This window comes from Manis javanica, chromosome 4 (assembly GCF_040802235.1).
Source record: "Manis javanica isolate MJ-LG chromosome 4, MJ_LKY, whole genome shotgun sequence".
In the NCBI taxonomy this organism is placed as follows: domain Eukaryota; kingdom Metazoa; phylum Chordata; class Mammalia; order Pholidota; family Manidae; genus Manis; species Manis javanica.
In genome coordinates this window covers 179,947,421-179,972,295 of record NC_133159.1, presented here as the reverse complement: position 1 = coordinate 179,972,295, position 24,875 = coordinate 179,947,421, and the positions used below count along the sequence as shown (strand labels likewise).

Here is a 24,875-nt window from a genome sequence, read left to right as displayed (position 1 = left end):
GTGTGTGAGACTAAGTATGGTGAACACATTCCCTGCCTGGGAGAGATGTCCACTCTGAAACCAGACAGAGGGCACGGGCTTAATCCACAAAACAGGTTCGGACCCCCTGGGAACGCTGTCGCTGTGGTGGGAGGGCTCTGTGGCCGATGCAGAACCCGAGGCCACGCCCGCCCAACGCCCTGCCCTGTGGGGTCCGGAGGAGGGATGTCCGCCGCCATTCTTTGCTTCACATGGGGCTGCTCTCTAGGTTTCCGGCTTGGCTTTTGATGTTCCACATGGAGTCTTGGCTCCGTCCTTGCTGCCTGCAGACGGCATCTTGAAGGGAGCCTAGCGAGCAGCCGAAGCTTCTCTTCAGCCTCCGACCCGCCCGCGAAGGCACTGGTCCCCCGGCCCAGCACGCCTGCCCCAAGGGGGCCTGGGCCTGGACCCCGGCTCTAGGGAGGCCGGCTGAGCCCCAGCCCCACGGCCCGCCCCAGCCACAGGAGGCATTGCACAGTGAGGGCCACCCTCTGAGGGTGTGTGGGGGGAGCACCGCAGCAGGGGTGCCCACGGAAGACAGAACTGGGAGGATCCGAGGTTCTGCCGCCGCCCAGACGGGCCACTCAGACAGTGGCAAGCAGCAGCCCAGCCCGGCAGGCCGTTTTCTTTCTCCCAAGTGAACCTTCCAGACACGGTCCTAGGGCAGTGAATGCACCCCTGGTGGGGGCAGTTACAGCAGCTGAGGCGCCTCCTTGTGGTGGAAATCACCAGAAATGGGCGGAAATTCCTGGCTCCCCACCCCAGCCTCACTGCTCCCCGCACACCTTCTGAGAGTCCTCCACCCATCCCGGGTCCAAGCCCCCTCCTGCCACCCCGCCGGCACAGGAGGTCAGCACGCTGGCCAGGCCACGCTCACCCATCCCTGGTGTCTCTCCCCTAGGTGGACGATTTAAAAGCCAAGTTGGCAATTCAAGAGACTGAACTCAAGCAGAAAAATGAAAATGCGGACAAGCTGATACAGGTGGTGGGCGTGGAAACAGAGAAAGTCAGCAAAGAGAAAGCCATCGCTGATGAGGAAGAGGTCAAGGTGGAGGTCATCAACAAGGTACCAGACAAGCACGGCTTCGGGAGAGCTGTGCACGCGGCCCCTGAGCATCCAGCGTCTCCCACAGCCCCGGAAGGCCGAGAGGGCTCCCAAGCAGGGCCCCTGGAGGGGAGGCATCTCCCAGTGCAGGGTCCCCAGCTCAGAGGAGGGCTGTCCTTTTGAGAAGTGCCCATCCTGGACCCACACTCCCAAAGTGACGTCCCCAGGCCACAGTGGGACACCATGAGAGCCAGTAAAAATGCAGGTACTCAGGCCCCAGCCCAGCCCTGCAGAATCAGTTCTGCATTTTAACAAGATGCTGGTATTTCATGAACATGGCAAGGTCCCATGAGCGTGGTGAGGTCCCGTGAGCGCGGTGGGGTCCCGTGAGCATGGTAAGGGTTGATTAGGAGTGCAGCCATCAAGAGTGTCCCTGTCTTGTCTGCTGCCTCTTGCGATGGAGGACAGCATGGTAGCAGACCGTTCCTGCCTTGGACAGCCTCCTCCCCCAGTGACAGGACGAGGGGCCCGGGTATACACATGCCGTGCCAGTGGGTCAGGTGGGCAGCCAGGAGCTCTCCATCCCTCAGGATGACCTGCACAACTACAGTCCCTGGAGGCAGATGAGGACACAGGCTGGGGCATCAGCAACATGCCTGGGGCTCAAAACTAGCAAGGGGCCCAGTCAGGATCCAAGCCAGGACCTGCACCCCAACCCTGGCCTCTGTGACCAGCTGTCCGATGCCCACAGGCAGCTCTTACATCTGCGCACCTGCCCCTCTCCAACCCCTGCACCCAGAAACAGCCCGCTCAGGGGCTGCCCCAACACCCAGCCGGATCAACGCCTTCCACTGCCTGCTCCCTCAGTCATGTCCCACACTGTCCCTGAAGTAGGGTTGGCTTGGGATTCTTTGTGAGGTTCTTTCAGAAAGGCCCTGTCCTTTCTGTCCTTCCTCCCTGCCCAGCAAAGTCCCAGCCCCTACTAGCTTCTCCCCCCTTCTAGTGTCATGCACATGCTGTTCCTTAGTGATAGGTTCCAAGCGTCTGCTCATCTCTGCTGCACAGGCCCAGGGCTCACCCTGACCCAGAGAGAGACCGGGTGCCTGTGCGATGAGGGTGTTGTCAGGGGAGGTTGAGCTATACCAGTGCAGTGCTCCATTCTGAAGGCACTGCGCAGTGACACCAGAGCCAGTCAGGCCACAGAGCCAGGGTGTAGTCTGTGTGGCCCCGCGGTGTCTCTCTAGTCCTGGAAGCCGGGCCAACAGAAGGAAGAGCCCCCGTTCCAAAATCCCAAGCCTGCCAACCCCGCCTGAGTGTTGAGCGCAGGGACGAGAAAGAGGGAGGTGTGGCCTCTTTGCGGAGCTCAGACCCCCTGGGCACCCCTCCGCAGCCCTGCGTGCTCCCTCGCCCCTGCCCAGTGCTGCCCCTACACACGCACCACCCAGACGCCCACCTGCATTGACCTTTCCTGTCGGGCTTCTTCCAGAACGTCACTGAGAAGCAAAAGGCTTGTGAAACGGACCTGGCCAAGGCAGAGCCGGCCCTGCTGGCCGCACAGGAAGCTCTGGACACACTGAATAAGGTAAGGAAGATAAGGAAAGCGCCTGGTCGCCTGGGTCAGGGGGAAACGTGGGGCAGTCCATTCAAGGGGCAGTGCTGGCGGTGGCTTCCCTGGAGGACTGCAGCCCCTTTCAGGCCCTCCCACCTGTTGTTTGCAGAACAACCTGACAGAGCTAAAGTCCTTTGGGTCCCCTCCAGACGCCGTGGTCAACGTCACAGCCGCAGTCATGATCCTGACTGCGCCCAGGGGCAAGATCCCCAAGGACAAGAGCTGGAAAGCTGCGAAAATCATGATGGGCAAAGTAGACGCCTTCCTGGACTCCTTGAAAAAGTTTGACAAGGAGCACATCCCAGAGGCCTGCCTGAAGGCGTTTAAGTGAGTCTGTTTAGCCATGCGGGGGTGCGTTCCGCCACAGCTAGGTGGTCCCAGAATCCTCTCCCACCCAGCCCTGGCCTAGGGATCTGCACTCCCAAAGGAAGCCTGGGACTGCCGGAGGTGGGCAGGGTCTTGGGCCACATGGGGCAAGGTGGACCCCCAAAGACAGTGGTGGTGGCCTGGGCGAATCTGGCTGCTCCTGAGGCCAGGGTCGAGGCCAAGCATGGCCCTGGCTCCTGGGGCCCCTCACCACCCTCTCCCCCACCTGAAGGATTCCAGTGCAGGTGGAGAAGTGTGTGGTTCAATATCTAGGCAGTCCCTACCCCACACAGCACCCAGGAGGGGCCTTGCCATACAACATACAGCCCCTCAAGGACACCAGGTGGCCAGCGCAGCTGCAGACCCACAGGATGGTGGACAGGCCAGCCATGGCCACCAGGGGCAGGAGCAGCTGAGCACACACTCATGCATACGTGCATGCATGCACTGTGTGTATGTATGGGCACACATATACACATGTGTGCACACAGTGAGCGTTCACTGGCTTGAGCTCTGTCCTTCATCTTATCTTCTTTTCACTGGGCTCGTGTAAATGCACCATGTCCACAGAGGCACCCACCAGGGTTGGCTCTGTCAGCTCTGGGAGTACCCCCGAAGCCCCAGTGTGCTCGTGTTGGTGAGAGACCCACAAGTGAGGGCCCCAGAGCTGCCATTTTCCATCTCATGTGGCTGCTTGCCTGGCCATACCCCACAATCCAATTTCAGAACAAGAATCATACCCATGACCTCAGTGACCCCAAGTGAGACCCCAACATCTCCTAGTTCCTACCTATTGAGGAAGAGGGATGGACAGTTGGAAAATAGTTGATACATAAGACTAGTTTAAAGTATCAGAGAAACGGTCAGGAAGACGCAGGCAGGCCTACCACCCAGGGTGCCACCAACGTGAGGCCCACGTCCTTTCAGTCTTTTTTCTAAAGTTTTTTCCCCATAGTTGAAATAACACTGTAGATACACCAGTTTGTCCTGCTTTTATTTTTTTACTTAACACTGTGACAAAATAAAAAAAAACAAACAAAAAAAGCCCCACCTTTTTCCTATGTTATTAAAACACTCCATCAGCTTGCTTTTTAACTGTTGTATGATCTTGGCTGCAGATGACTCATAACCAATTTAGCCACCCAGGCACTGTTGATGATTCAGGCCGCCCCCACTTTTGCCTTGTCTCCCAGCAAACTTCTAGACTGCCAGGACCCCACACTGTCTGATCTGGGCTTAAAGGATGCGAATCCATCTTAATACCGGCCTGAACAACACATAAAAGAAACCAGAGGGAGGAGACGATGTCTGTATTCCCAGCCTAAGTCCAAATGGCTTTTCAATTATTGTGAACCATCTATTCAAAGTTCTTTGTGCAGGTCTGTCAGTGAGTTTCTAGGGGGTCTGGCTCACATCCGTGGGCCCTCATCACGGTGGTAGGCCAGTACCTGCAAACCCCCTCTATGAAGTCTCACCCTTAGAGGCTTGGCCGCACTGGGTGGTGGTTCTGGAAAGCGAGGCTCTGCACGCTGGGCAAGTGGGAGGGGCACCGTGTGCATGGAGCCCGGGCCAACTGCTCCCTGAGGGTGAATCTCAGCACCGCCCCTTCCAAGCTGGGTCGCCTTGGGCGAGACCCTCAGCCTCTCGGGCCTGCTGGCCCAGGGGAAGACGGGCCATGGCACCAGCCAAGGAGGGAGCAGGCGCCAGGGGCTCACATTTGGGAAGCTCTCGGCTCAGCGCCCGACATGGGAACTTGGGGAGAAGCCCTGGCCCTGCTGCCTCCCCAGGCTTCCCTCTGGGCTGTAGCAGCCTCTCCAAACCCCAGCTGCATCGAGCACCAGGAACAGAGAGGGCAAAAAAGCGCTGGCTTCCCTCCTGATGTGGAATATAGGCCTTAAATCTCTCCTCCCATTCCCTTCACGCCCAGATCCTCCTTCAGAGGCCAGAGCCCTGTTCACCTTGTTCTTCTTGTTTCTGTGATCACTAAGATGCCCCCCAGGTCATCACTGTGCTCCCCTGCCAGCGCTGGAATCGGGGGCCGCAGCAGAGACCGCTGCGGACCTGGAGACTGGCAGATGCTGCCGCGTAGCCCCAAGGCCCACCGAGCCCACGCCGGCACCTGTTCCCTCTCCAGGCCCTACCAAGGCAACCCGACGTTTGACCCTGACTTCATTCGCTCCAAGTCCACGGCTGCCGCAGGCTTGTGCTCCTGGTGCATCAACATTGTCCGTTTCTACGAGGTCTACTGTGACGTGGCCCCCAAGAGGCAGGCCTTGGAGGAGGCGAACGCTGAGCTGGCAGAGGCGCAGGAGAAGCTCTCCCAGATCAAAACCAGGATCGCTGTGAGTGCTCACCCACACCCACACACTCCCAGGTAAAATGCCGGAGCCTCGTGCTTGCTGCTGGTCGGCACCTCTGTCTAAAGGGTGCTGGTGTGGCCTGCTGGTGTGGACTCCTAAGCAGCGTGGGATGTAGGGGCGGGTCACACCGCGAGGCCCTCGCCTCTATGGGAGGCCCTGTCCGGTGGCCACCCCTCGGTGCACACAGCCACTCCTGCCCTCTGGGAGCTGGCAGGCCTGGCATCGCTCCATTCGAGGGCCTTTCCATCCTCCTCTTCCAGGAACTCAATGCCAACCTGAGCAACCTGACATCGGCATTTGAAACAGCGACAGCTGAGAAAATCAAGTGCCAACAAGAGGCCGATGCCACCAACAGGGTGATCTCTCTGGCTAACAGGTAGCTCTCTCCCCACAGGCACCCGCCTGTCTCTTAGGTCCCCTCAAAGAGATGAGCCCGCAGAACGGCCTTTGGAGGAGGAAGCAGCCGGGTGGAGGCAGCGATGTCTCAGCTCACACTTAGTACGGATGGTCACGATAAGACTGCCCGTCACTGACCAAGGTCTCCGCCTGGAGCCGGTAAGGTTCCCAGCAGGCGCACTGTCCCCCCAGGAAGGAAGACTGCCATCAGGAGACAGGGCGGTTTCAAACGGCAGGAGTTTATTAAGTAGACGTCAGCACACGGGCAGAGCGGCTGTCTGGGAACCAGAGCAGCGTTGCTGTGAGGGTTAGGGCGGCTCTTATTTTATCTAAAGATGGCCGAAGTCCAGCCCTGCATCTTACGTCATTTGATTGACAGGTTGATTGGCAGCTCTACATAATACTTTTTCTCTTTGCCCAGGAACTTTATCCATAAGTACTTAAGCAAGGCCCACAGCAGGGCCAAAACTACAATGCTAATTAGATGTAGATGTTATTTTAATGAGGTGGGGTTACTTTCAGACAAGGTCTTCAGATGGCGCACATGCCCTGTATTCAGGGAGGCCCCGCAGTCCTGGGCCTCTTGAGATCTGGGTGTCCCTGTCTGCACCTCCTGATAAGGCAGACATCCTTGACTGTGGGGCTGGGGACTTAAGGAGGGCGCAGGGGTCGGCCTGGGAATCTTCCTGGTGATGGGCTGGCCCCTTTCTCCTGCCTACGTCTAACTGATGGTCATGCTCCCCGGTGGACCCTGGCGTGTGCCGTAGCTCTCAGGAAACTGACGTTTAGCAGTGCAGAACCCCCGGTGGCCCAGACCTGCTTGTCACACTGTCTCCAGAGGCCCATCTTGGCAGATCCCCGGTGTAACCCCCAGTGATGGGTGCAGGCTTCCCAGGCGGCCTCAGGGCCAGTCCATGTAACCGTTCACATGCTGTATGTGGACTCCAGCGCTGTCCGGTGGGAGGCCGACGTGAGCCACATCTGTCATTTTAGATTTCCCAGTTGCCACCTTAAAACAGTACAAAGAAACAGATTTTGACTTTGATAATATATTTTATTTAACCCCGAATCTGATCATCTCAGTATAGGATCACTGTAAGAATGATCAGTGAAACATTTCATGCATGTGTTCATTCTGAGTCCTTGAGAGCCCAGGTATACTCACACCTGGAGCATGTCTCAGCTCAGACCAAGCACGTCTCAGGCGCTCACAGCCCGTGTGGCTTGCGGCTGCCCTCCTGGACAGCAAGGCTTCTCAGCTCCCTCTGACTGCTTGGCACGGGGCTCCCGGAGCCTGGCTCCAAGCAGCAGATGGAGTCCGTTCTGGGGTGTGGCTTCTGGCACATTTTCTCCTCCCCAGGGGGCTGACAGCCACCAACTGGTCATCTGCAGCGTGATGTGGGGGCCTCAGGAGATCCCCAGGCTTCATGAGATGGGCCTCCAGTGGGGTGCGGGCATCACGCATGCTGTGGGTCGCAGGGGCTTGACCGCACCTGCCAAGAAAATCAAAGTGAAGAGTCAGGGCCCCCCAGGTGATGCTGAACACGGACCTCAGTGGGCCCAGAGGCAACCCGTACTCCCAACAAGATGTCAAAGTTCTCAGACTCGTAGTTCACCACCTAGGGTCAGGGACCAGTCCTCGAGCCAGTGGCCTGAGAAGCACACCCATCGGAGGCCAGGTGCCCTCTGAATGCCACACTATCCTGTGGCCACAGTGGCTGCCACCTGGACTTCCCACTAGCCAAAGCGTGTGCTCAGCGGTACCAGGCAGCAGCTTTAGCACATGAACAAATGGTCGAATGGCATCAGCGCAGATGGGAGGGAACCTCAGTGCGCCCGGTGCCCCAGGAAGCATAGTTCTGCTCCCTAAAGCATTTAATCCCAGAAATTTCACCAAAAGCATTTTCATCGTCAAACCCCTGAGCCAAGTAAGGATCTGAAACACCAGAGATTCGTAGATGTGGAAGGTGGCGGCGCGCCTCCCACAGTCCTAGCCCAGGCCTCGCACTTGCCCGGATGAATGCTTTGGCTTCCACCGAACTTCTGCCCGTACTGACCTGGAGCTCCCATCTTAGGCTGGTGGGAGGATTAGCGTCAGAAAACATCCGCTGGGCTGAATCGGTGCAGAACTTCAAAGGCCAGGCGGTCACTCTGTGTGGAGATGTCCTGCTGATTTCCGCCTTCGTCTCCTACGTGGGCTACTTTACCAAGAAGTACCGCAATGAGCTGATGGAGAAACTCTGGGTCCCATATATAAATAAATTAAAGGTAGGAGGTATGGTCATACTGGCCACTCAGGAAATGCAGGGAGGTCCCTGGCAGGGCAGACCCAGCCACGCCTCACTTTCGCTCCTGCTAGTGAGGCTCCAGCTCTTCCGGGTTTAGACCGTAGCCCCGCGTGGCCGATGCTGGCATCCTTTCTGGGCGGGTTCCAGGGTGGTGCAAATGCCCATCTTCTCCCAGGTGGCCCAGTTAGCACACTGTCTAACCGCAGAGAGCCATTTTCCGTTGAGCAGTGAGGCGGACCATATCACCCCCGCTAAGGAAGAGCGCTTGCCCTCGGCAGGTTCCCATCCCCATCACAAAAGGTCTGGATCCCTTGAGCCTGCTGACCGACGATGCAGATGTGGCCACCTGGAACAACCAGGGCCTCCCCAGCGACCGCATGTCCACTGAGAATGCCACCATCCTATGCAACACGGAGCGCTGGCCCCTCATTGTGGACGCCCAGCTGCAGGGCATCAAGTGGATCAAAAACAAATACGGGGGTGCGCTGAAGGCCATCCGCCCGGGACAGAAGAGGTGCGTGCTTGAGGCAGAAGGTGGGGCAGGGTGACGGGGCTGGCTGGACGGCTGTGCTTGGAGATGCACCGTAGGCCCTTCACACTTGTTAAACAGATGGGTGGATATTTAAATACAACTGGAGCCCACAGATGGACGCTTTTAGTGGGCAGCCCTGGGAAGCAGCACCCAGAGCAGAGAATTAAACTCAGGCCCTCACCTGTTCTCCCGTCGCCTCCTGCCCCTGCAGGAGCGGAGCACTGACCTGGCCCCCCTGGGGCAAGTCCCTCCTGCCGCCTGTCAGCCAAGAGGCTTCAGGCTGGTCGTTCCCTCCTCTCTCCTCTGCCTTGTGGTCCATGTCCTCATCACAGATGAGAACCAGTGGCTGTACCAGGCTACCCGTGAGCCTTCCCCTCCGGTGGCGAGGCTCCAGCCCCACAGCCCGAGGGGTGACCTATGCAGAAGCCCTGTGCTCCCGCTGCCCCAGTGAGGCCTGCCTCTTGGGCCACATGGTGTGCTGTCACTGGCCCATGTTGTCAAACAGCCCCCATGCTGTGCCTACAGCTACCTGGACACCATTGAGCGGGCCATTTCAGAAGGGGACATCTTGCTCATCGAGAACATTGGCGAGACCGTGGACCCTGTGCTGGATCCCCTCCTGGGCAGGAACACAATTAAGAAGGGAAAGTGAGTTGCCTTTCCACCCCACAACTTAACCTGTGTGAAGCCCTCAGTGGCAAGGTGTGGCCTGTGCACAGCGGGACAGTGCAGGCTGTGTCCTTTGCTCTACCGGTGGGCAGCAGGAGCTCCAAACAGAACGCTGGCAGGTGTGCAGGGACCCAGCCCCCCAAGGAGCCTCGTCACGGGGCCACGTACCCATTAGGGGCGTCTGCACATTTTAGAAGCGATAACCTGCAGAGGGCCGTCCTTAATGTCACACTTTTCTTCTTCCTGTTTTTATGCATTTTGCAAATCTCGAGCTTGTGTTATTTCTTTGTTATTCAGGTGACATGACATATTCATAACATATCATTCAGGTGACGTAACAATTCACGTAACAGAAAATGAGCCATCTGAAAGCACACACAGTCTGGCGGCATCTAGTGCCCTCACAATGCTGTGCAGCCACCACCCCCCAGCTCCAAACGCTGTCACCACCCCCGCAAGGAAACCCCTGCTCCCATTCCCCCAGCTGCCAGCCCTGGCCACCGCCGTCCTGCTCTCCATCCCTGTGGGTCTGCATATCCTGGACATTTCACAGAAATGGAATCACACAAGGCGTGCTTCTTCTCTGTCTGGCCTCTTGCCCTGCGCCTAATGCTTGCAGGGGCCGTCTGTGTTGGGGACGTCATGTGTCAGGACCTCATTCCTTCTTACGGCTGAATAAAAGTCCATAGTACGGCCACGCCACGTTTTGTTTATCCTATCACTGCTTGATGCACTGAGCTTGTATTACTTTTCTAATATAAAAAAAATCAACTTTAAAAATGTAAAATCAGAGTTAATATGAGCCACCTGTAAATGCAGAGGCCCAGAACAGAGGTGGCAAGTAAATATGCTGATGTCCTCGACTCCGGGAGGGGCCTGGCATGAGGGGTGATGGCCAAGGGGTGAAGTTAGAGCCCCCAAGTGAGCTCGACCAGAAAGAGGGGAGAACAGAGCTGGGGACCAGGGAGGAGAGACACCCCCTCGCCCCTACCCGGTGGGTCCACAGACCCAAGGTCCAGTCTTGTTGCTCATCAGACTCACCCGGGAGCTTCCAGGATGTACTGGTGTTCTGAACTGGGATGTCGGTGTCTGTCTGGTGTTTGGGGTGCAGCCCAGGCAGAGTGTTTCTGTACTGGCTCCCCAGGTGAGCATGACATGCAGCCAGGCTGAGTGAGCCAACCAGCCAGAGGAAGGGCAGGTTCATCTTCTGGGTGGGCGCGTCTCGGGCCGGAGAAGGGGACTAGAGCAAGGGAAGCCACGGACGTCCCCTCCCAGTAACCAGAGGAGGGCCCGAGGTGGCAGCTTGGCCTGGGGACGGGCCCCCGGGCCGACTGATAGGTAGTCTCTGTTGTGTTGCCACCACCTGCCACCGGAAGCCCCTCTAACCCCTTCCTGCACTGACCACCAGATTCATCAAGATCGGCGACAAGGAGGTGGAGTACCACGCTAAGTTCCGCCTGATCCTGCACACCAAGTACTTCAACCCACACTACAAGCCCGAGATGCAGGCCCAGTGCACCCTGATCAACTTCCTGGTCACCAGGGACGGGCTCGAGGACCAACTCCTGGCTGCTGTGGTGGCCAAAGAGCGCCCGGACCTGGAGCAGCTGAAGGTGCCGGTCACATGGTGCAGGGTGGGCCAGCTCCGGGACAGGAGGCGGGCAGGTGGCCATGGCCCAGGGGGCACCCGCCCCATGCATCTGAGCGCGCCTCAGCCTGTTGCATGGAGCTGTATTTTGTACAACAGAATGAGTCACCCTTCCTCCTGAAAGAACAGGAGTCCCAGCAGTGCCCTGACCTCCCTACAGCATCAAACTGCCACCCCACTGGAGTGGCCTTTGCTGCAGCTCCCTGTGCACCAGTCACAGCTACTGGCCAGCTGCAGAGAGGGTGTCCTGCTCTGTCTTAGCCACACATGCAGGCTTAGAAGGTTCTGAGCCCCATGCATCCCCCACACCTCATGACAGGCAGGCCCCTCATTGCCCTGGGCTCCCACTGTGTGGGCGTCCCTTCAGGCTGGCCATGTGCCCTTCTCCCGGTCAGGGGGCCTTGGCTCAGCTGCAGAAAGGCCCAGGCACCTGGGTTGTAGAGGCAAGGCTGTGCCAGCAACTGACCTCCCTTCACGGGCATCTGTCCGTCCTGCAGGCAAACCTCACCAAGTCTCAAAATGGATTTAAGATTGTTCTGAAAGAGCTGGAAGATTCTCTGCTAGCTCGTCTGTCGGCCGCTTCAGGGGACTTTCTGGGAGACACTGCCTTAGTGGAGAATCTGGAAACCACCAAGCACACAGCCAGTGAGATTAAGGAGAAGGTAAGGGGCTGCCTCCCGTGGCTGGGGCACACGAGTGTCCCTGGGGGCCCAGGGCAGCAAGAGGCGCATGGGTCCCTGCCCAGAGCCCCCGGGACAGCTGCAGAGGGAGCCCAGAGACATGGCACGGCGCACGTCCACCCAGGGTTGCTCAGTCTCCTTTCTTTTGCTTTGAGGTGCAAGAAGCAAGAATCACAGAAATCAAAATCAACGAGGCCAGAGAGAACTACCGGCCCGCTGCAGAGAGGGCAACCCTGCTCTACTTCGTCCTGAGCGACCTCGACAAGATCAACCCCATCTACCAGTTCTCGCTCAAGGTGCCCCCTGGGGGCAGGGGGTCCGGGCTGTGGACGGGGTGGGCAGTGGGAGCCAGCAGCTGGGGGCTGCGCAGTGCCAGTGCCGCGGGGAGGGGCTCTCCCCTGGTGCCCCAGGTCCCCACAGGAACAAACCAGTGCCCACCTCGGGCAGCCCTGCAGCCCCCACGTGCTTGTGTCCCTCCCGCAGGCCTTCAACGTGGTGTTCGAGAAAGCCATCCAGAAGACCGCCCCGGCTGAGGAGGTCAGGCAGCGGGTGGTCAACCTGACCGACGAGATCACCTACTCCGTCTACACGTACACGGCCCGCGGGCTCTTCGAGCGGGACAAACTCATATTTCTGGCACAGGTCACCTTTCAGGTAACGTCTGGCCTCACTCCTCAGTGTGGTGCGCTGGTGGGTCCTTGCCGCAAATGCAGGTTCCTGGGCCCCTGCTCAGACCTGGGGATGCAGAACCTGCATTTTAACAAGATTCCCGGTGCCTGGTGAATCTGCATTACCGCGGCACGTGCCGAGCCTCTCCTAGTTGACAGCAGGAAGGGGTTGGCGTGGGAGCCCCCAAAAGGGCACTCGGCTGGAGGGTCACAGAGAAGCGCCGTGCCACCATGTCAGTGGCCAGCCCACGGCACACGCAGGATTAGATTCGGTGTGGAAATAAAGGTGCTAATGCATGAATAGTTCTCTTGTTTCTACAGATCAGCTGAAACACTAAGATTTTTGTTGCAATTCAGGTTTCCTTTATATGTGGCTCTGCATCCGGGGTTCACTATGAGTTTCTCACTCTGCTAAGAGGGTGTTGGGATGAAGTTCCTTGGTGCTCTGGTGCGCCCCCTAATGTTCCAGGGAAGGACGTGTTCTTTTCAGTCCCAAAGTACGTTCTGTTTGACCAAAAAAAAAAAAAAAAAGGGGTCTGACGCCGGAGAAAACCCTGTGTGGAGCCTGTGAAGGCCTGTGGGTGCCTCTCCGGGAGGCTGCGCTGCCCATCTCCCCGGCTCCCCTGCCGTCCACAGAGACAAGGGGCCAGGCAGGCTGTCCAAGACAAGTGCTTCAAAACGACCATGCCAGCCTGCTGGAGGCCCGGAGAGCTGGCATGCACCAGTGACAAGGTGACATGGAGTACGACCCAGAGGATGTATGTGCCCAAAAGGACTGGAGCAGGTGTCCAAACAAACCTCACAGACACTCAGCATCATGCACGGTTGCCGAAAGGCAGAAACACCCCAAGCGTCCTGGCATGGATGATGGATAAACAAAGGGTGTCTCCACGCGACGGACCTGCATTCAACCACGGTGGGACGAAGCCCTGACACATGACCCAACGTGGGTGAGCCCTGAAAACATGAGGCTGAGTAGAAGAAGCCAGGCACAAGAGGGCACAGTCCTAGAAGTCCGTTTCTGGGAGACGCCTGCAAACCTAGAGACGGGGTAGATGGCGGCGGGTGCCCAGGCTGGGTCTAGACAGAGGGGATGGCTGTACACAGAGTGAAGGTACTAAATGCTGATGGGCTTTATACTTTCATAGTGTTGAAATGGTAAATTTTATGTGTATTTTAGCACAACTTAAAACACACACGTTAGGTGAGGACAACGTTCTGCTTCAACCGAAAAGGGGGGGACCGCCTCTCGCTGCGGGCAAGGCCAGCCCTGGCCTGACCAGGGCTACCCGCCCAGAGCTGTTGGCCACCCACCCCACTGCTGGGGGATACCATCTAAGCGTGCCCCCACGTCCCCTCAGGTCCTGTCCATGAAGAAAGAGCTCAATCCAGTGGAGCTGGACTTCCTCTTGAGGTTCCCATTCAAGGCCGGCGTCGTGTCACCGGTGGACTTCCTGCAGCACCAGGGGTGGGGCGGCATCAAGGTTGGTGTTCAAATTTAGACACCATCTGCTCGACCCCACTGCTGGGCCTTTCCTGCTCACGCCGGAGATGTTTACAAGGCATTCCTAGGTGTGACCTTCCGTAAAATGAGGCCCATGGGGTAGGGCTGGGGAGTGGCGGACTGCCTGCTCCCAGGGAACTCTGCTCTCCGATTCAAATATAACAGCGTCCATTACAGCCCTGCACATGGCCCTGCGCACAGGCTGCACATGACCTGCACACACGGCCCTGCACACAGCCTTACACACACAGGCTGCACACGACCTGCACACACGGCCCTGCACACGGCCTTACACACACAGGCTGCACACGACCTCCACACAAGGCCCTGCACACAGCCTTACACACACAGGTTGCACACGACCTCCACACACGGCCCTGTACACATGGGCAGCACATGACCTGTACACATGGGCAGCACATGTCCTGCACACATGGCGCTGCACACAGCCCTACACACACAGGCTGCACATGACCTGCACACAAGGCCCTGCACATAGCCCTACACACACGGGCTGCACACGACCTGTACACACGGCCCTGCACACAGCCCTACACACACAGGCTGCACATGACCTGCACACACAGCCCTGCACACAGCCTTACACACACAGGCTGCACACGACCTCCACACACGGCCCTGCACACACAGGCTGCACACAACCTGCACACATGGCCCTGCACACATGGGCTGCACATGACCTGCACATGGCCCTTCACACACAGGCTGCATATGACCTGCACACATGGTCCTGCACACAGCCCTACACACATGGGTTGCACATGACCTGCACATGGCCCTGCACACAGCCTTACACACACAGGCTGCACATGACCTGCACACACGGCCCTGCACACAGCCTTACACACACAGGCTGCACATGACCTGCACACACGGCCCTGCACACAGCCCTACACACACAGGCTGCACATGACCTGCACACACGGCCCTGCACACAGCCTTACACACAGGCTGCACACGACCTCCACACACGGCCCTGCACACAGCCCTACGCACACAGGCTGGACATGACCTGCACATACGGCCCTGCACACAGCCCTACACACAGCCCTACACACACAGGCTGCACATGACCTACACATGGCCCTTCACACAGCCCTACATACACAGGCTGCACACGACCTGCACACACGGCCCTGCACACAGCCTTACACACAGGCTGCACACGACCTCCACACACGGCCCTGCACACAGCCCTACGCACACAGGCTGGACATGACCTGCACATATGGCCCTGCACACAGCCCTACACACATGGGCTGCACATGACCCTTCACACAGCCCTACACACACAGGCTGCACATGACCTGCACACATGGGCTGCACATGACCTGCACATGGCCCTTCACACAGCCCTACATACACAGGCTGCATATGACCTGCACATGACCTGCACACGGCCCTGCACACAGCCCTACGCACACAGGCTGGACATGACCTGCACATGGCCCTTCACACAGCCCTACATACACAGGCTGCACACGACCTGCACACACGGCCCTGCACACAGCCTTACACACAGGCTGCACACGACCTGCACACACGGCCCTGCACACAGCCTTACACACAGGCTGCACACGACCTCCACACACAGCCCTACGCACACGGGCTGGACATGACCTGCACACATGGGCTGCACATGACCTGCACACGGCCCTGCACACAGCCCTACACACAGCCCTACACACACAGGCTGCACATGACCTGCACACATGGGCTGCACATGACCTGCACATGACCTGCACACGGCCCTGCACACAGCCTTACACACACGGGTTGCACACAGGGAAGCACAGTATCACAGCTACTCCTCAGATCCCTGGGCACACACTCAGGAGCCCTTAAGGTCTCAGTTCAAAAAGACCTGAAGAAGGCAGCCCCCTGAGATGAGAATGGCCCCTGTTCCAGAACCCAGAGTCACGCCCCAGATCAGATTCCTCCCGGGTTCCCAGCCACTTTCTTGTCATCTTGGCGTGCAGACTGAGCGACAGGCCAGGCCCCGCAGCCTCTTTTCCCAGAGCCATGGCTCTGTTTGGGGGAGGGTGCCCCTGGAGCCTGGGGGGAGCTGAAAGGGCCTTCTGCCCCTAGGCCCTCTCGGAAATGGACGAATTCAAAAACCTGGACAGCGACATCGAAGGATCAGCCAAGAGGTGGAAAAAGCTTGTGGAGTCAGAAGCCCCAGAAAAGGAGACCTTCCCCAAGGAGTGGAAGAGCAAAACAGCCCTGCAGAAGCTGTGCATGGTCAGGTGCCTGAGGCCGGACCGCATGACCTACGCCATCAAGTGAGCGTGCTGCCCTCTGGGGCCGGAGGTGGGCGGAGGGCGCTGCTCTGTCCGATCCTGTCCCTCCGAGGCAGCAGGCGGGCACTGTGTGGGCACGTGCCACTCCGCCACTGGCCACTTTGTCGCGTTTCACAGGGGGAGGACGTGGGGCTCCCGGGGCCACCCTGTCTGCAGCTTCGCAGATCCTGTTTCTGAGCTCTCGTCAGCTCTCAGTGTCCCGGGAAGTGGTCAGGGGGCCCCCTCACTTCCCACTGGCCTGAGCAGGAGGGAAGCCCGGGATAAACGATGGGGAAACATACCCATGCAAGCCTCCAAGACTAAAAAGTGTGGGCCTCAGTGACCCCTGGGGCCGCAGAGCCCTTTTAGGAGGTGTAGGGAGACCGCAACAGCAGAGCCGTCCGCATCCCAGGTCCTTCATGCTCTCAGCGGCTAGACTTAAAGGAAATCTTTTATTTTTGTCAGTTTGGGTTAATTTACCAAGAGAACTATTCTAACTTCATGAACGATTCTCTGGACCTGAAACCAATCCGTGATGGGAAAACCAGTTGTGCTCTTTCAGCTCCCCTAGCCACTCACTGCCCGGTCGGGCCTGTCACTTCCCAGGGGCTCCAGGAATAGCACATCCCGTAGCTCCTGCAGCAGGTCCCCAGGGTGGACATCTGTGACGTCCCATCCACCCTCTCTTGGGGTGCAGAGGTTTCGGCTGCCCCCAGCCTCCCACCAAGTAGGACAGGTGGGCCCTGAATCCAGGGCAGTGCAATGGGCTGCGGGCCACGCCGGGTCTTGGCTTCTCATTTGCTCTCGAAGCCTGACAGCAGCCGCGCTTCCTGGAGACGCCCACATCCCTAACATCCCTTCTGACAAACAGGCCTGACTTGCACCCATGGGCTGTTCACAGACATTTCTGTTTACTTTGTTCTCCTGTGACGAAGGGGAAAGGGACCAGGGGGCGCTCCAGGATGTGTGCAGGAAGGGAGCGGAGCAAAACGAGAAATCCCCACCGCGGTCCTGAGCTCAGTGCTGAAGTCATCAAAGGCAGCGGACACCTGGCCATTGCACCAGGGACGTCACCTGCCTTGGGGTGGAGCGTGTCCAGCACGCATCAGAGTCAGCACCCGAGTGCCCTGGAGGCCTGGAGGAAAGCCATGAGCACAGGCCTGGGGCAGCAGTGCCCCTGGTGGGGCTGCGGGTGACCCCAAGCCCCAGGGGAACCCAAACGGTGCTCTGCCACACTTCCACGATGTGGAGGAGGGCCCATTCAGCTCCCTAAGTACACAGGGGGAGTGTAGCTTAAAAGCAAACAAGTTCAAATCGAGGGAAAAACAGCAAACTTTCCTCAAGGGCACATAGCGTGCCAGGCACCAAAGCGTCCCACCTGCACCAGCTCACGCCCAGCCCCGAGGCCGGGACCTTCATTTCCCCAGGCTCGCAGGCCCGACTGTGAAGGCCGTGCCATGGTGGGGCCGGCGCTGGCACACCGTCCCTACACAAACAGCTCTGGTCTGCAGCTCTTGCCGGTTTCTGAGGCGTAAATACCGCCGCTGGGCTGCTCACACGTCCCCAGTGATCTTCTGTCAGCACTGGGGAGCTGACAGGTGAGCCAGGGACACAGCGCTGGGGGTGACAGAGCCGGGCTGGAACCAGGCATCCGCTACTGTGCAGCGTTAATCCACTCCCAGAAAATGCCTGTGTCCCGCACCATCGTCAGCAATGCTGATTTAGTGACAGTCCCGGTCAGGGCAGAACCAGGTACATTGCTGAAGTCCTTCCTGGATACGGGTCCTAGCATCTCTGTTCTGAGCTGCTTCCAAAGGCTGGAATGGAGTTCAGTTGGAGGCCTTCGGGAGGAGTGCCCACTCTCCACCCCCAACCCCTCCCACCCTCTCCCACCCCTGTGGTCAGTATTGATTCAGGAAAAAACAGACCCAGTGAAGGCCAGAGCAGGGGATAAATACCAGATAGAGGTGTCCCCAGAAAGTCCTGAGGGAGTGGGAAGTCCCCTCCGGCACCAGGCTGCAGACACCCCATTGAATCAGAGGGTGTGGGGTGGCCCATCTGAAGGTCATCTGGAGGCTCAGGACATTCAGAGCCAGGCACTCAGGGATGGGCGGCCCCCTCCCTGGGGGCTGCCATGGTCCTGCTTTCAAAGACTAGGCTGGACATTAAAATCTTGCCAATTTTAGCTCCTGATTCATTCAGAACACAGTAAGCTCAGCCATCGGCACCAAGGGTGAGGGCCAGAGAGCTGACGTCCAGAGTTACCCCAAACAACTCTTGAGTTCCTGTAAGAGGGACCTTGATTGCCCCCAGCATTCAGGGCTTGGACCAGAGAATGCTTCTGTAAAGAGAGGTGTGGAGGCAAAGTCCATTTTCCTTCTGTGACTTCCTGATGACCCACGTTTTATGGTCCTTAAAGCCCACCAAACGACCATGATGTGGACTCCCTTCCTTCCCCGCCAGCCTCCGGGCAGGGAAAGATCCCCGGGATGCAAAGACCAACCTACATCCTCCTTTTTGCTCAAAATCGCTGAATACGGGCCCCTTCATGAGAAGTACTGAGGGCTGAGGGTCCACGGGCCGCCTGGTACTAAGGTGCGGCCACCTACAATGCTTGTGTTCCCTCCCCATTGGCCAGTGTGCTTTGGAAACGGGGACACAGCAGGCGGCTGGACTGCTTCACTTATACGTGCTTGTAGGCTGCTCCGAGGAAGGGCACGGGACAGGGCCCCAGGCACAGAGGGTGCTGGAGCAACAGCACCATGGCCGAGCACGCACACCCCACACCTTCCCTTGCACAGGGGAAAACCCTGTTAAGACTTTGCTTTCTGACCAGAGAGCTTTCCCTGCTTAGCAAAGTCCACCGTGAAGCCACTGGTCACAGCGCCCTGTCCCCTCACCCATGGGTCTGCCTGGGCGTGTCTTCCCAGGGACTTCGTGGAGGAGAAGATGGGCAGCAAGTTCGTGGAGGGCCGAAGCATGGAGTTTTCCAAGTCCTACGAGGAGAGCAGCCCCTCCACACCTATCTTCTTCATCCTTTCCCCGGGGGTTGACCCCCTGAAAGACGTGGAAGCCCTGGGTAAGTGTAGCCACAAGAGATGTCCTCAGAAACGGGTGTGTGTCCGTCACTGGTCACTGGGAGACGTACATCAAAATCACAGCGAGACATCACCTTGCCCCCAAAAGGATGACTGTTACGAAAATCACAGAAAATGGCAGGTGTGGGCAGAGGGACAGCAAGTGGAGGCTGGGGCACATGTCAGATGGGCAGCCGCCATGGATGCCGCCTGGTGGGTCCTCGGTAGGATAGACTAGAATCACCACGGGACCAGCAGCCCCATTCTGGGGAAGACACCCGAAGAGCTGAGAGCAGGTGTGCAAACAAGTACTTCACAGGGATGCCCGCTCACAATGGCCAGAGGGTCGATACAAGCCAACGTCCACAGACAGAGGAAAGGGTGAGGAAACTGCAGTCCATCTGCACAGCGGGTACCACGTGGCCGAGACACGCCCCCACATGGAGGCAGCGCGAAAACGTGCCCTGGAGAAGCCAGACCCCAAGGCCCCGGGTCACTCCGTTTATCCGGAATGTCCGGAACAGGCAAACCGACGCAGTGAACCGGTGCCTGCCGGGCCGGGAAAAGGGAGGAGGCTAGTGCACGGGGATGACTTCCGCCCGGGGGTGCAAACGCTCCGGAGCCACATGGTCGGCTGCTCAGTACTGTGAATGTCACCGAACTGTTCACTTTAAGATGGCTTTGGAAGTGACAAGTTTGATGTTATGTGTATTTTACCACAATAAAAAAGCCAGGGAGGGTGTTGCATCCCCAGGTGGGATCGCAGAGCCTCAGCCTCTGCCCCTGCCTCAACCCCATGGCCTTGCCTGTTCTTTCCTTCAGGGAAAAAACTGGGATTTACCATAGACAACGGGAAACTGCATAACGTGTCCCTGGGGCAGGGACAAGAGGCAGTGGCTGAGAGTGCGCTCGATGTGGCTGCGGAGATGGGGCACTGGGTCATTCTGCAGGTATGGGGGGCACCGCGCCCTGGGGCAGGCTGGGGCCCTGCAGCCACTGCTGGAGGGGCAGGGGCTCCCCCATGTCCAGTGATGCCTGGTCAGTCAGAGGTGTGAGGTCCCCACTGCTCAGGGGAAAGCGTGGATTCCTCAATGGGGAGAAAGGCTGGGGACTGACCCCTAAAGAGATATTTAGAAACAAACCCCCAGAGTGAACAAAGCCTCCCCCTCCTCCTTGCTTGGAGAGAGTGACCCCAAGAAGTGCTCCCTCCACGTTTGGGGTGAATCCATACCAGCCCCCACCCCGTGGCCTCTCCTAGCCCTGGTCCTCCAGGACCACCTCCTTCTGCAGGCCCCAAAGGGGACACTGACCTCAATGCACAGAGCCACCCGGTCCCACATGGAGACTGAGCTTCAAATCATTTCTTGGTATCCAAACCTCTGACAGGAGGGGTACAAACCCTAGTATCTCAGCCTTCCACTGGCGGAGGGCAGGAGGGACTCACCGGAAGGCTGGGGGTCTTGAGTTAATGGAGCACAAGAATTGACTTCATTGCCTGGGTGAAATTATCCAGCATGACCAGTACCCGGGAAGGTGGACAGCAGGGTGAGGGGTGCAGGTGGGTGCTGCCAGGGCAGGAAGGGGTGTGTGGGTGCCAGGCCCTGGTCTTGGCCATAGAACATCCACCTTGTGGCCCGGTGGCTGAGCACCCTGGACAAGAAGGTGGAGCAGTACAGCATCAGCAGCCACCAGGACTACCGCGTGTTCATCAGCGCCGAGCCTGCCCCCAGCCCCGAGTCCCACATCATCCCCCAGGGCATCCTGGAGAACGCCATCAAAATCACCAACGAGCCACCCACAGGCATGCACGCCAACCTGCACAAGGCCCTGGACCTCTTCACCCAGGTAAGGCGGCTTCCCCTCCTGCGCGCATGCTGGCCCAAGCACCCCTCAAGATGCAGGAATAGAATCTCTGGGGCTGCAAGCTGTGGGTCAGACTGCGAACTGGGACCCCACACTGGCGCTCTCCCGATCATACCTCCTGCAAAGCACACAAGCGCACACACACGGCAGAACCAGTGTATCCCTGAAGGAGAGCGCAGCACGCAGACAGTTCAAGGTGCGGGGGGTTCCACCATCTGCAGCTTTATAAGAGGAAGGCATATCGACCATCAGGTTCATGACCAGCGAGTTGGTGCAGGTAACACAGCCTGGCCCCTGGTTTGTCCTTAGGAAGTGGCCAGCTCCTAGGGCAATTCCCCGACCGTCAGTCAGCCGCGCTGGAGCCGTGGTACCTCCCAGGCCCCTACTTCCACCCCTCAGGAGGCATGGTGCCGGGCAAAGGCCATTGCAGGCGAGGCGCCTGTGCTGGGCTCTGCGCACTGGCTCCATGCCCAGGCCTCCCTCCTCCCCAGGCACACACACCCCCGCACGCCCTCCAGTGGGAAGGCTGCAACAGCATGGTCAGGCTACCTGGTGTACAGGACGGGTGCTGGTGCAGCCCATTCTGCCGGGTCTCTACTCACGACTCCTCCCTCCCTCCCAGGCCTCACAGCCCCCAGGCCGCCGCCTGCCCCGGCAGCCTTGATCCCTTCTGCAAATCCCTAGCATCTGTATTCTCTCTTTGGGCATCTGACCATCTCCTGTTCTATACCAGAACTTTCTGGGTACACATGCTCACTCCCCCAATTGTAGTCTAAAACCTTTTGAGGAAGAAACCCTGTCGTCTCCAACAGCACCCAACAAAGGTCTACTTATGGAGCATGTTGTGCCAATAACACATAACTTCTTTATAACATCTGGCTTATTTAATATAAAAAAAAAACCTGTATGAAAATATCTGAGTCATCAACTAACAAGTCCCTACTGGCCTTTAAAGGGCCCACCAAGGCCAGAGTGTGGAGTCACCGAGCTGAGGGGAGGAGAGCCCCTGTGCAGAGCTCACGGCTTCCCCCCAACAGCACGCACGGTGTGCCCAGGACACTGCCGGCACAGGCGACAGGACGAGACCAAGACCCATTATATGGGCGACTGGCCTGCCGTCTGGCGTGGGCGTGCCCCTGTTCACGGGAATGGGAATCGTGGGACAGATGCAGGGACACGCTCAGAGCCCCAGGGTGGCGCTGCTCCTCCAGGTCACGGGCGGAGCGGGTCCCAGAGACATTTGCTGCAGCCTCCCTGAGATATGAACAGAACTGGAGGTGGCCTTCAGTGGATTTTGTAGCAATCTGACATTGCTGTGAATCTGAGAACATGACTGGTTTCTCCTTTGAATTGTATTTTGCTTAGCTGGGGCAGGTGCCAAGGCAGAGACGGTGGGACCTGAGGGGCAGGGAGAGGCTGGCCAGGTGCAGAGGTGGGGACAGAATGTACCAGAGCCTCTGAGACTGGAGAACAGCTTGCTGCTCACGTGGGGGCCCCCTGGGCCAGCTGAGGCCTCCGGGCAGCCGAGGGGGCTGGGGAGAGGTTCTGGGTCTCCTGATGGATGCTCCGGATGTGAGAATATGGGGCTCCAGGCACCGCCTGGCCAGGGGAGGCCTGAGGAAGGCTGGCCCACTGCTCCCTGAGCCGACCCTCCCGAGTTCAGGGCACACGGCCTTCCGGAGTGGTCACAGTAAGAGGTGGTGGTGGTTGGCACCACCCAGGCCATCCTCGGACATGTCCATGATCACGCACCCCAGAGGCCCTGGAAGCCGGTGGCGAGTGACCCAGTGAGAACTCTGGAGGCAGCAGGAGTTGGTGCCCACCAGGCTCCATCCTCGGGGGCCATCTTCTCCCTTGGTCTGGTGTTGGGAAGGGGGCCAGCCAGGTCCATGTCCCAGGCCCACTCGTGAGGGTGGCAAGACGCAGGGCTTGCAGGGAGTGTCAGGGTGAGGGGGCCCCACCTGCATCCCTCCTTGTCCATGTCGCACAGGGGCCTCCAGCCTGTGTCAGAGATTATAGGAACTTCAGGTTGGGGCCTCTCTTGATACTTTCTTCTGGCATTTTTTCCTGACCATTTGACGTCTGTCTCTCGTCTGGCTTTCTGGCCACTGTGCCTGTGGCCCCTGGCAGAGCACCTGGCCCAAAGGTACTCCTAGTCAGTGCTGAGCAGATGAGGAAGGGCAGAGAAGCTTCCAGAAGCCCCTATTGTGCAGGAGCCACCACTTAGCAAAGACTAATCCATCAAAATCTCACAAACCAGGGATCTAGGTTTCAGAATCCTGGCTGCATCTGCATTTCCCTGGGGCCATTAAAAGAAGGGTTTGCTAAGCACCCCTCCCTGACAGGAAGACCAGACCTGACTGTTTTTAGAGTTTGGGACACAGTTTATGTGTCAAGGATGAGGAATGTTGATAATTGCAAAGGAGCATTTCTCTTTAAGCAGGTTCTGAAACGGCCTGTACTTTTGAGAATATTTTATTAGGATGCAGTATCAATAACTTATAATAAATTCTTCCGTGATAAAACTGCATTTCTGAAAGAAACAAGGACAAGAAAGCATTTTCTGCTCCTACCTTTGCAGTCTGGGCCTCCCCCAGCTCAGAGCCATCCATGGCTTTAACCCCCACCCCACCCCACTCCCATCCCCCCAACCCCTCACCCACACCCCCATCCTACCTCCAGCCCACCTCTACCCTCCCACCCCCACCCCCATCAAAGCAGCTGGCAAGGCAGGACTCTAGATCTGCTGGGATTTCTGTGACCCCTGCCCCCAGCATGTGTCCCGCAGGACACCCTGGAGATGTGCTCCAAGGAGATGGAGTTCAAGTGCATCCTGTTCGCCCTGTGCTACTTCCACGCTGTGGTGGCTGAGAGGCGCAAGTTCGGGGCCCAGGGCTGGAACAGGTCTTACCCCTTCAACAATGGGGACCTCACCATCTCCATCAACGTGCTCCACAACTACCTGGAGGCCAACACCAAGGTGAAGCGCACACGGCACTTGCTCCCCTGGCCCGGGCCGGGTGCACCTGCCTGCCTCCCTCCCTCCCTCCCTCCTTCCCTCTGTCCTTGGGTGTTGAACAGATGCTGAATAGGTTTCATGAGCCAGGTGACCCCAGCAACCTGACCTAAGGATTAGCATCCTGCCCTGGGTACCACCTCCTGTGGGGCCAGGGTCTGGCAACTTGCTTCCCACACCCCACGGGAGTAGGGATCTTGGGGGATCTGCCCATCCTGCCCCTGAACAGGGATCTCCCCCGAGAAAACCTGGCACCCTGGGCAGCCTGAGCCAGGGGTGGAAACGGCAGAGCCTCCCAGCCGCAGGCCTCACCAAGGCTGTCAGTGTCTGGAGACAGAACCCAGGTTTAGGGAAGGGCCAAAAGTCTCCTGTAAAGGCAGGAATGTGCCTTTATTCTGAATGAGAATCACAGTGTGTAGAGTGATGTGCAAACAGCTACAGAGACCTGGAAAGAAAGCCAGCGTCCTCCAGCAACTGTCTGTGGCCACAAGGGCCCAGGCAGCCCGTCTGCAGACGCAGAGGAGGATCACATGGCCTGGAGGCCGTGACCACAGCGTGGGCGAGTCCGGCGCAGGGGAAGGTGAGCACAGGCCTGCACGGACCTGCACGCCAGCTCCCCGCGGGCAGCCCAAGACGTCTGACAGGGCCAACCCGGACCACCGCCAAAGACCTGTGATATCGCACACCAGCTGGCCCTTGGCCTACAGAGTGGGCCGCCCCACCCAGGTGCCAGCCCAGACCGTAGAGGAAGACGGCCTCCCAGGACTACCACCACCCAAGCCTGAGCCCAGATGGCTGCTTCCTGGTTCCCTGGAGAAGGCAGGAGGGCAGAACCA

The 24,875-nt window shown here is 58.4% G+C and overlaps 1 protein-coding gene across 1 annotated transcript in view; it reads left to right on the top strand.

The window, feature by feature from the left end:
* The window catches only part of DNAH17 (dynein axonemal heavy chain 17), a 127,430-nt gene that overhangs the window by 95,857 nt on the left and 6,698 nt on the right, over positions 1 to 24,875 (top strand). Inside the window, exons 58-75 of the mRNA XM_073236021.1 lie at positions 920 to 1,084; positions 2,550 to 2,645; positions 2,782 to 2,999; positions 5,173 to 5,380; positions 5,659 to 5,774; positions 7,870 to 8,062; positions 8,361 to 8,596; positions 9,140 to 9,262; positions 10,692 to 10,896; positions 11,429 to 11,593; positions 11,767 to 11,907; positions 12,095 to 12,265; positions 13,641 to 13,763; positions 15,893 to 16,086; positions 19,014 to 19,162; positions 19,983 to 20,110; positions 20,778 to 21,005; positions 23,812 to 24,003. Coding sequence (XP_073092122.1) covers positions 920 to 1,084; positions 2,550 to 2,645; positions 2,782 to 2,999; positions 5,173 to 5,380; positions 5,659 to 5,774; positions 7,870 to 8,062; positions 8,361 to 8,596; positions 9,140 to 9,262; positions 10,692 to 10,896; positions 11,429 to 11,593; positions 11,767 to 11,907; positions 12,095 to 12,265; positions 13,641 to 13,763; positions 15,893 to 16,086; positions 19,014 to 19,162; positions 19,983 to 20,110; positions 20,778 to 21,005; positions 23,812 to 24,003 — 3,051 coding nt within the window. The remainder of the gene's footprint in view (positions 1 to 919; positions 1,085 to 2,549; positions 2,646 to 2,781; positions 3,000 to 5,172; positions 5,381 to 5,658; positions 5,775 to 7,869; positions 8,063 to 8,360; positions 8,597 to 9,139; positions 9,263 to 10,691; positions 10,897 to 11,428; positions 11,594 to 11,766; positions 11,908 to 12,094; positions 12,266 to 13,640; positions 13,764 to 15,892; positions 16,087 to 19,013; positions 19,163 to 19,982; positions 20,111 to 20,777; positions 21,006 to 23,811; positions 24,004 to 24,875) is intronic.